This window comes from Eutrigla gurnardus, assembly GCF_963514095.1.
Source record: "Eutrigla gurnardus genome assembly, chromosome: 2".
NCBI classification, from domain to species: domain Eukaryota; kingdom Metazoa; phylum Chordata; class Actinopteri; order Perciformes; family Triglidae; genus Eutrigla; species Eutrigla gurnardus.
The window spans coordinates 23,217,822-23,228,873 of record NC_139916.1 but is presented as its reverse complement, the minus strand read 5'-3'; the positions used below and the strand labels follow the sequence as shown (position 1 = coordinate 23,228,873).

General features: G+C 42.0%; 1 protein-coding gene across 1 annotated transcript; it reads right to left on the bottom strand.

Annotated features, from left to right (window-relative positions):
- Positions 1–122: 122 nt before the first annotated feature.
- On the bottom strand, positions 123–10,343 carry LOC311032949 (solute carrier family 41 member 1-like). The gene is made up of 10 exons (XM_084040061.1): positions 9,817–10,343; positions 7,640–7,747; positions 7,292–7,363; positions 6,156–6,300; positions 5,875–6,021; positions 5,321–5,465; positions 5,091–5,170; positions 2,450–2,584; positions 1,136–1,284; positions 123–1,024 (listed from the first exon to the last, which is right to left on the bottom strand). Exons 1-10 carry the CDS (start codon positions 10,009–10,011, stop codon positions 863–865), a joined length of 1,338 nt encoding a protein of 445 aa, XP_083896187.1. The 5' UTR covers positions 10,012–10,343; the 3' UTR covers positions 123–862.
- Between the last annotated feature and the right edge of the window lie 709 nt (positions 10,344–11,052).

Sequence of the window (11,052 nt, the reverse complement as noted above, 5' to 3'; positions counted from 1 at the left end):
GAGCCATGAAGTCATGTACCTGTGGTGTAGTTTGTTTTAAACGTTTTACTTCTTATTACACCCGGAATTTGCATTCACCCTTCTCCTCACACTGTCACACTTATCTTGCTAAACAACGTGCCTCAGTATCATAATCCTTCCAGTGGAAGAATCCCATTGGCTTTTTGTCGAGGGAACCAGTGTGATGCTAACATCTGGGATTGGCTAGTTGGCTAAGTACAAACTGTTCTTTAGCTCTGAGCTAACGTGTCTGTCGGAGAGTGTAGCATCTGACTGAACTCGCACCAAAGTCTGGTTCTTCCTGTGATTAAACTCTGATCTCTGCATGTTACTGAAGCAGATTCATAAACCCCTGAGATATGCAAAAGTATTTCCATTGACTTTGTATGCGGTTGCGTCACCTCTACAACTGCCTCCGCGTTCTGTACACAGTCGAGTTGTTGAGAGACACAGTTAGCAGGTGTCCAAAGGGTTAGAGAGCACACAGAGCCAGGAATTAAAAGAGAACATTAGTAAAACTGAATAGATCTTTATAGAGAGCGTAGTCCCACCCTTTCAGCCGGACCACAATAGGACCATGCATATTTTTTCAGAATAAGGCTCTATGGGGAACAGCCTGATTTAACCTCTCTTTTGCTCAAATTAAATTATACTAAAATGGATGTGCTTTCAAAAATGTTTATGTCCCATTTGGATGCTCAGTATTGAGGCACAAATATAACACCATACTAACCTCCTATGTTCTTTAATCCCCACCTTCCTTCTTAAATCCAATGAACTTTGCAATTATGATTCAGCCACTTGCATGTAGGGAATGGTACACTCAGGGTGTACAGGACCTCGTCTGTGTCAAACCCCTGTCCTAACTAACCATCAGAATCAGTCTGAAACTCAGAGCCAAGAGACCAGTCCCCAGCAGGTCGCCCAGAGCTGTGAGGTAGGGGATGGAGAAGTTGTCTGGATCCAGTCCTCTTCGCCACAGCCACGGCACCATCAGGCTAGCCGCGTAGAGCAAAACCACCACCTGGATAACAATGGATGGATATGTTCCAAATGCAAAGCTCCATTTTATTTCGATAATATAAGAGTACGGTTTTTGATGAGTAACACAACTTTTAATATGAGTTAATCTGACCTGAAGCAGAGCTGCAGACAGGTAGCAGAGAATGAAGGTGGGTGTCATGGCAGTATGGCCTCCCTGCAGGAGGTGGATGGTGTACAGGAAGAGGACGTGACCTGGGACTACGAGAAGGATCAGGACTCTGGCTGATTTGGAGTTCACATCTAGATAATCATAGAAAGATAAGTAACAAGTTGTATGTAGTCAATCAGTTATAACAATATTTTGTGATTCTTGGAAGCATTCTAGGTTTTTGATGTATGCTGGTGTCTGTATATTTTTAATAAAGAATGCTTTTATTTTTAAATGAATTGTGATCCACTAGTTTAAGACCCAGTGTACAACTATGGAAACTATTGTAGAGATAATTGGTGGCATCTGTCTTAAACCAACCTTTGACAACTTGAGAAATACACGTATTGGCTCTCTAACAGAGATCATTTCTGTAACGTCCGGATGTAGCTGTAAAAGCTAGCCTGGTTCTGTCTGAGGCTAACAAAATATGCATACCAGTATCTTTGAAGTTCACACGTTATATCTTGTTTTCAAATTGGCCTTTTTACACTTTTTTTTGTGTGGATTAAACAAACTGACAATAGGCCTACTTGGACATAGCCAGGCTAGCTGCTTCTTCCTGTTTCCCACCTTATGCTAAGCTAAGCTAACCGGCTAAACTGCAGATAAGAGGGCTGTTGATCTTCTCATAGAACTCTCGAAGGTAAGTCAATCAGTGCATTTCCCAAAGTGTCAAACTACTACTTTGAGGTATTCTGCTCTCGTATTTAATTTTGAAGTGACTTCATCCATCATTTCTAGAAACTCTGACAGCTTCAGGCTCATTTTGTAGAGGTCAAAGATGGCTGTTAGTTTTCATGTTTTTGTAGCCTCCTAATGAAGGTAAGTCTATAGTTCCTTATCTTTTTAGCTTTGGTTTGATCTCCACCAACTCCGTGAGTGAAATGCTGTATTTGGCTGAATATATTCCACTATCTTATTCACCAGATAGCTAACTTCATCTGTGGCCATCTGGTGCTGGGTAATTAGCATCTACTTTGCATAAATTTCACAAATACTTGGCTAAAACAGACAAAAAAAGCCCAGTACAGCTTCAGACAGTGCTGCCAACAATTTGCAATGTAAAATAGCTGCTTGAACATCTTCGTTCATTTGGTTATTTGATTACCAAATACAAAAAAAAAAAAAAAAACATTCTTGTGGCTTTAATAATACCATCAAATATTTATAATTATTTCTTGAATCAAAATTTCTAATGAACGAAATATGCCTCTAGCCTACACATTAAACTGTCTATTTTTCCTTTCATCTGACCTGAGGAGCAGATGTTAGCACAGGGTCCAGGACAGTTCACACTCATTATAAACGGAAGAGCTCCAGGAACACCCCAGTAGTGGAGGTAGGTGGACATCCTGCTGGCCTGGATGGCCACCAGATTCCCCCCCACACCTGTATGGACATGGAAAAGTGCACCACTGATAAATTCCATATTAAATCAACAGTTAATAATACTAGGAATGAGAAAAGACAAAACTCATATTTCCAGATTGTCTTATTGTCTGAGACAAAAATCCAAATACGTTCCAGCTAATGTAAAGTTTTTCCTTTTCTTCTTAAAGTATGTTTTAAGAGTTTGCTGATATGTCATCCTGCAGACTTACGAGAGGCTGAGCAGTCACTGTAGAATATCAGAGCAAAACACCCTTGGAAAAATGGTTCACTGTCCAAACAGTAATTTAGCTTGAACTCTATTCAGCAGTTATCCCTAATCACAGGATCCCAGGGGACTTTTTTCTCTGAAGGTTTGGAAAGGCAGTCAGGATGTTCATTGTAAAGCTGCTTTCCCCTCTGGCTGGTTTTATTAGGAGCAGAACAAAACCACTTGGCTTGCAGAGCCTTGAAGGACAAGGATCACTTAGACAAAAGAGGAGTGCCTCTGGCAGTGGAGGGAAGTACATGTACTCAAGTAATGTGCTACAAAGTACTTTTAGTATTTCCATTTTCTTCTACTTTATACTTCTACCTAACTACCCTTCAGATGGAATTAATATACTTTTTACTGCATGTATCTGGCGGCTTTACTTGTCAGTTTGGTTATTAACATTTTCTGCAAGAAACAAAACAAAACATACATGTGATATGCTGATGCCAAACTATAGTATATAATTGATGTTGACGAAGTACAACACTAAAATACCAATTGCATTTGTTAGTGATGAGAACTTCTTAATAGAACATACTATATAATTATATAGCCAAAAGAAGTCATTCTACACAATGAGTACTTTATATAGAAGATTTTGCTGAAGTAAAAATTGGAATTTGGGGCTTTTACTTGTAAGGGAGTATATTTAGATTTATTTCTACTTTTACTTAAGTAAAGGATCTCAATACTTCCTCTGCTTCTGCTTTCTGGTCACCAGGCCAAGAGGAAAGGGCCCTGAATTGCAATGCAAATGCACTTCCTGTACTGGGGTGGCAATACATGAGGAGTCTTTGGTAGCACTGAAGCTGGCAGAGATGCAGCACACATGGGAGCCAGTGAATGCATCGTTGGCATTCTGATCAGGCTCATGGTTTATCTAAAGACCATTGTTTTTCCTCTCTACTTAGTATGCTGCTTTGTGGTCAACAAACTTCTGTCAGTGAAGATGTGGCCCCATATCCTCTCTGAGGATCCTTTGACGGGGAGGAGACTGCTCAACTTCAACAGCACCTTAATACCCCATGATTGATTATTAGCTGAAATTTGAGGCCCTTTTAACTAATAATGGGATTAGCTGCTGGGCTTCTGCATGCTCCAACAGTTTCCAGTTGACATTATTGATAATAATGATGCTAATTATGAAGCTTGGTTGTCATTCTTCAAAGATTAGGAGTGTTTAAACCATAACTCCAAATCCCATGTCTGCTCCTTCAGGAAAACATGTCAGCCTTCATTTCTTCACTCAAAGCATGTGGAAAAAATATTACAAATGGTTTCCGCTTCAATTAAAGGGATTATCCACAAAGATGTTTACTTTAGTCGCAATCAAATGTATCATCCTTATTTAATCACATTAATCACGGAAATTAGGATCCTGTGTGAGAAAGGATCACCTGTATACTTACTCGACATGCACTCCTGCATCCTAAAATGTCATGCATTGTCAGAGGAAGTATTTTGATAGCTTTACTTATGTAAAAGTAAAAATATTGCAATGTAAAATTGCTATCAAAATATACTAAGGAAATAATAATAGGACAAAGTCCTGCATTCAAAATACGATCCAAGTAAGGGAAACAGAAGTATAAGTAAAATATAAGTATAATAAATACACTATCCAAAGTAAAATTGCTTGTTATCCTGCGTGGTCGTTGTCAGTGTTATAAAATGATATACTATTGACTTGTTACTATGGTTGAATTTTAGGATAAGCTGCACTCTTATCCCTTGTGTGGTGTTCATACTTACCGTATCTCTTAAAATCAAACATTGAAAACGGGTCCCACAGACAAGATTTTTCCCACAAGAAAAATCTCTGCTTCCGTTTAACTGGCATTTAACGTACTAATCTCTGTGAAACTGCCTGTAGAAATGTAAACACAGAATCTTCCATCTGATTTCCCAGGGAATTGGAAAATAATATTTTAGGGTCAAACAGGATAGGCAGGCGGGACATAACGTTGGGAGGAATTCGATTTTATTGTTCAAAAGATGAGCTACTATTTCAGGATTTTTTTTTCCGACATATCTTGTCAAATTGCACAATATAACCAGAGATGCAATTTAAAATCTTTCTTTCAGCTCGACATTACAAAATAACTACATAGAACTAGCCAATCGTCTCGCTGATGGACATTTGCTTCGAAAGGTCATACAGAGGCATCAATATTATATTGAGACTGTTTCCTTAACACACAGAAACTCCTTCTAGTAGGTTTTAGTGTTTAGTGGAGTTGTTCTTCCACTCACCATTGATGACTGGAGTGAACACCGCCATACCTTGGAAGTTTGGATCGCTCACCGTCTTATCCAGAATCAGTCCACCAATACTGGGAACGAGACAACATAGAACAGCTAGATTCCCTGACTTTACTGATTAATTTTAATGAAACCGACATTTATTCTAATACATCAGAACACAAAAGAAGTTCTGGAGTCACTGGACCTTCTGGTAGAGATGGTGTGACAGGTCGGCTCACCTGCTGATGGACATGGCCAAAATGACTGGTAGCCAGCCTGACTTTAGGACGACACTGATTGGTGGAGAGCGACGGGCTAGGATGACCCACGCTGGGATAAGGAGCAGGAAGAAGCTGCACACCGCCGGTGGCAGGTACCACATGTCTAGAGACAAACATAGCACAAATTACACTCTTCATTTGATATCAAAATTGTTATTTAAATAGAAATGGAGCTTTGTATTGTATTTGGGAAGGGGGCAAACAGTGGGCAAGACATAAGAGATTCTGACCTTGACAGAAATGATGAAAGTCTTACAGATTTACTCTTACTGTCTGTTGGCAGATTTTTGCTTGAATTAAAGATGAGCTATGCTGCCCTCATCTGGCCAAAATACCCTTAATCACCACCACATTGTTGCTATGCAGTCATCTAAATTTTGGTCTTCACCTGTTTTGAGGACTCTTTTGAAACCCAGAAACTGTATTGAATTAGGTTGCACCCTCTTTGATCCACAAACAGCATACTGAAAGGGACTCGTGGGGGTTTCTTGACGTAATGTGTGACCTCTGACCTCTGTAACAGAAGAAGAGGCTGCTGATATTTGCGAGCAGAGACAGAGTGATGAGGTCGCCGAGACTGGCAGCGATGGGGGTGGCCACGTTATCTGGGTTGATGCCCACTTTTCTGGATCCAATAATCACTGCCACCATCACCAGACCTGACAAAGCACAAGACCAAGACATGGCAAACAAGTCAAACAACACACTCGTAAACTCGACTGTCCTCTATGTTGTACTCTGTGTATCTTCCCAGCCATTCATTCCTCTGCGGCCGGTTGTGCCTTTGTCTGACCTAGAGACAGTGCAGCGATGAAAGCAGTGGTGACGCTGCTGGCACAGAGGACAGCAGCTTGGATAACATCCACTCTCCCTCTGGTCAGACCCCCGAGGCCCACTGCTGCCACCGCTGCCAGGAAGCCAACGACTGTAGCCTGGACCTGGAGGTGGTGGACAGGGCAGAGGGGGGCGAGTCTTAATCATTGATCTATAGCCTCATTACACTGTATCTGTTCATTCTTTTAGCTCTGTCTGTCTCAGAGCAAGTGGACACAACATTTTGAGGAAGATGATGAGAGGGAGATGTGGAAAATAGAAAAGCAAAGAAAAACATACATACATACAACTAGGCTATAGTCCAAATGTCAGTTTGAGGCTAACAATATTTCTATAAGTTACGCTGAAGACTTTTTGACAGTATGAAACTTGTGTTATCATGGAATGTGGATAATATGACGTCAGAAAGCTATGCAGTATTATGTTTGCAGGTGCTTTAGCTAACTAAAGTAACTTGCTAACGCATAGCTAACATTGCTCGCTAACATTGCTCGCTAACAGCTAACTTGTCCCTTCCCATCATTATTTTAGTCATAAAGTGCAGCCCTGGTAGGGGGCTAAAATAATCCTGAAATCTGACGTTTTTAGCTTGCTAAAAACCACGCTACATGCATTTGGTTAGTGTTTCAGCTCTTGGTTGCATACTGTGGCGCCATTTGTTTTCCGATTATGACTCATTGTGCTTTTTCTCTATATTTATTTGATTAAAGACATTTTGTATAAAAATGGCCCTGTAAGGCTTGAGTTCTTTACTGCACTTAGAGAACATAGACATTCATTCCCAAAAGATGTAAATGTAAAAATAATACTTGTTTGTAAATTCACAGGATAGGCCTATTGGTAAAATGTCTTAGAATTAAACACAGAAAACTCTACCCTACTGTATGTAGTTAACTAATAAATGGTATGCTCCACTAACTTATAATTTTGAAACCACCTTCAATTGTAATCTAGTGTGTTTAATTGGCTGAGATGCATTATTGACATGAGAGGGTGATCAGCAAACTTCTTGAAATGACTTGAATTGTATTGAATCCAGGAGAGATGGATGTGTTAATAAAAGGATGGAGAGTGTGCAGTGGAGCAGGGTGTCACCTGAATGAGAGCCAGATTACAGAACACCATCCTCCACTGCTGCTGGGCCTCATCCATCTGCCCTGTGTTGGCCTGTGGAGGGAAACAGGGACACGTTATTTCTTCGTCACAGGTGTCACTGTGCAAAATCATTTCCACTATACTATTACCCTGAAAAGAAAATGTTGTGATTGGTTGACAGTGCTAAAGTACATAGTACCCAATACCTGCTACAATTCGCTAACTTGTCGAGGGAGCCAAAAATGTATTCAATATTATAGTTCTATATATTTCAAACAAATGCCATCATCTCTGTCTACATGCTAGAGTGTATTTGTTCTTTCTGTACATGAGTGTGTTTCCACTCACTGCTGTTGACAGTCTGGATGCCAACGTCATCTCCAGATTCCCCTTCAGTCCCACCAGGGCTGGCACCAAGATAAACACCTCTGAGATCTCCTTGAACACCTCCCAGTGCTGAAAAACACAACAGTTGTCCTTAAATGCACCATCACAGTGAATTTTTTATTTTTTTTAGCTTAGTATTTTAATTTAGAAATTGATCAGCCACTGGAAACATGTGAATGTATCATCACCTTTTAAGTTGATATGTTAGTATTTGCTTATTTACACATGCAGCTACGTGGCTGTATGACCAACATTCACTCTCCTCTAGCTCTGGTTTTGGTCTCCTGACTCTGGGGGACAATATCAGGCTCTTTAGTTACTAAACGCTCCACCCTGACCATCTGCTGATTGGTGTTGAGCAGTTAATGTACAGTGGGGTTTTAGAGTATTTGCACTGAGCACAGCTGCCCACTGCGGCCGAAAGCGATGCAATGAGGGTCAACCAAAACAAAAGTGTTGTTTAGCCAGACAGCTAAAGCCTAGGGCAGCTGCAGATTCAGCCAGGGGCTTAAGGTAATTACGACAGGCTCTAGTGCATGCAAGCCCATGCACACACACACACACGGACACATACACACACATCATTCGTTGTATATACATTTTGCGCACAAATTGTTGGATTTTACAGTCGAATAGGCTACTGAGGCTATTGTACTGGGAAAGTAGAGGAAGCTATAGAACTAGCAGACATGTATCGTATCATCTCGTCACATGATCAGATACATGACATTTCACAACATCGCCATACCTTTTACCCAACAATCATCATTGCATATTTGCATATGACAAAAATACCAAAACAATTGAAAGTGTGTTCATATAGTGCATAGTGTGTATGTGGAATAAGAATAGCATTTTGATAGATTGCTACTGAAAGAAAAGGATGAAGGACATGCGTTTACCTTTCAAGGTCTTAGACAGAAAACTGCACCAATTTTGCTTAAATGTGAGTTGTTTTTTGAACACAGGTGCATTCCTGAGGTGCCCGTCTGAATCACTTGTTCTCTGTCCAACACATTGTAGGAGGACCTGCTTTCTCTTTAAGTTCATCATTATGAGTTACCCCTTTGACATTGTTTTCACATTGTCATTTGAAAAAAAAAACTATTATAGTCGCTCTAAAGACATTTTAGGAACCTACCAATGGAGGTCAATGTTTCCTATTTTCAGCACACTGCAAACCTCAATGTGCCTTCAGCCAAAGTTAGGGTGGTTTTGGTTATTTAAAATGAGGTTTTTCTGTCTGAGCAGCTTTGTCTGTGTGCTTCTGACTGGTAAAGTAAGTAATGTTCGGTACTTCCCTCGGACAATAGAAATGTAGCCATTTGAATCAATATATAATGGGGTAAGAGTCGCTCAATCATCTGTCAATTACGAATAAATACTAACTCAGGATTCTGTTCTCTCTCAACTTTTACTTTGATTGTTGCTTATTTACTCACGAGAAACAACAGGAGCTTTGAGAGACTATTTATTTTACATCTATTGCAGGGCCTATTATAAATTAAATGTTTCTTGCAACCTCTCACATGCAGCAGAGAATTTCCACATTCTGAATAGTTTGTGCAGTGTTGATTGATTTGATAAGGGCCTGTCTTTGTATCTCACGTGGAACGTGATGTGTCAGCTCTTTATGCCTCGACTAGCAGCTGACTCTACCCTGCTGCATGATTCAGTCAGTCACGTCACGCTGATGACGTATTTACAAGAGGTCATACAGGGAGAGAGCTAGGTGACTCTGTTCTGTCTGACTCGCTTCCCGGCTGTTGTTTCAGTCACATCGTCTCCGGGTATGAAAAGGTCAGATATGATGGGACGTGTCATCCTTCTGTTTTACAGGTTTTAGCCAAAGGTTGCCGAAAATATTCCCAAAGCTCCATACTTTTGTGATTTATTTTGCATTTGTCAAGTGCTTTTTGTATTAGACAACCGATTTATTATGCAAGAATAATAATAAGAGCATTCCTCCTGCGTCTGACTGGCTGCCTTAGCAACTCACCACTACTGTGCCTGAAGGGTGAAAGAAACAATGAATGTGGAAAGCAGCTGCGATCATGAAACAACACCTGTCTTATACAATAAACCTTTCCAGCATTTAGTGTTGGTGCATAAACAAATTCAGTACAATCATCTCATACTTGCACGATATCCATGACCATCCCAGCCGCCACCATGCCCAGGCCGGACACCAGGTACGGCACCAGGATCTGGGCTGCGATGGCCCAGGAGCTCTCCGGCAGTAAACCGTGGGCCGAGCGGGTCAGTTTGCATGTGAAGCCCCTCAGCTTCTTCCCTTGGAAACGCAGCTGCAGAGCGAGATGGGTCACCACCATGGCTGGTCCCTGTTAACCCATCACTGCCTGTAGTATTGGTAGGTAAGGGCAGCTCTTGGATTGATCCGGGCAGGGAAGAGGATTCCCACGCTGTCTTCACCTCGCCCCAGTCTCTTCCAAGAGTCACAGCTGAAGGTTATTTGCTGAAAACTGGTGTCCTTAAAGCAGTTCTGCAAATAAATGTGTCAAAGATGTCTCCAACAAGCCGGTCTTCCCCTCCACCTGTCACTCCAGCACTCGCAGGGCAGCAACACAAAGGACTTTTGCAAATGGTGGACTAGGAGGAGGAAGCTGCTTTCATCCACTGGAATGGAGCACATACTCAAACACACACACACTTGACAGCAGGTCTGTGAGGCCTCTTATGACACTCTGACACTGACAGACCTCTAAACACAAACACACATACACAAACACAAACACACACACACACACACACACTTTATCTCATCATGCCTCGCTCTTCAGCAGCCTGGCGGCCGAGGGGGAGCGCTGGAAGCCCGGTCTCTCGCGGGGCCTGAAGAGTGTCCAGGTCCTGTGGGACAAGGACATCCAGAAGGCCAGCAGCTTCTTCTCGGCCCTCCTGTGCTGCCGCTCCTTCTCCTCCTTCTCCCTCCACACCTCCTTCTCTTTCTCCTCACCACTGTGCTGGTGCCCCGTGTGAGCGTGACCACTCTGGTGCCCCTTTCTCATTTTGATCAGCCGGTACGTCCGTCCAGGCTGCGAGCAGTGTGAAGGGAAGCTGATGGATGTCTAAAGCTTGCCTGTGTCGTTGCCAGGGCCTCTCTCTGGTTCCAGACGGATAAATGAGTCGTGACACCGCTCTGTGGTCGAGGGAGGGAAGAGAGACAGGCGACAGTGTGTGAGTGTGTGAGGGGGAGACGATGCTGGAGACGTCTGTGTACAAGCAAGGTGGCCAGACTGTATCAGGGGTCTTCTGTCTTCACTTTTTCTCCTGGTTTCCCTTTGGATCAGTTCAGAGGATGCTGCAGCTTTGCTCTCCCCCTCTTTGATAGCTCCTCCTTTCCCTGCTTTCGATGT

What these genes read in the sequence shown, in the direction of transcription:
- LOC311032949 (XM_084040061.1), bottom strand. Translation starts at nt 10,011, where the DNA reads ATGGTGGTGACCCATCTCGCTCTGCAGCTGCGTTTCCAAGGGAAGAAG. An exon ending in GTAATCTGGCTCTCATTCAG is followed by an intron (nt 6,301 to 7,291) that starts GTGACACCCTGC and finishes CACCACCTCCAG; the next exon opens with GTCCAGGCTACAGTCGTTGG. An exon ending in TTGGCCATGTCCATCAGCAG is followed by an intron (nt 5,171 to 5,320) that starts GTGAGCCGACCT and finishes TCTCGTTCCCAG; the next exon opens with TATTGGTGGACTGATTCTGG.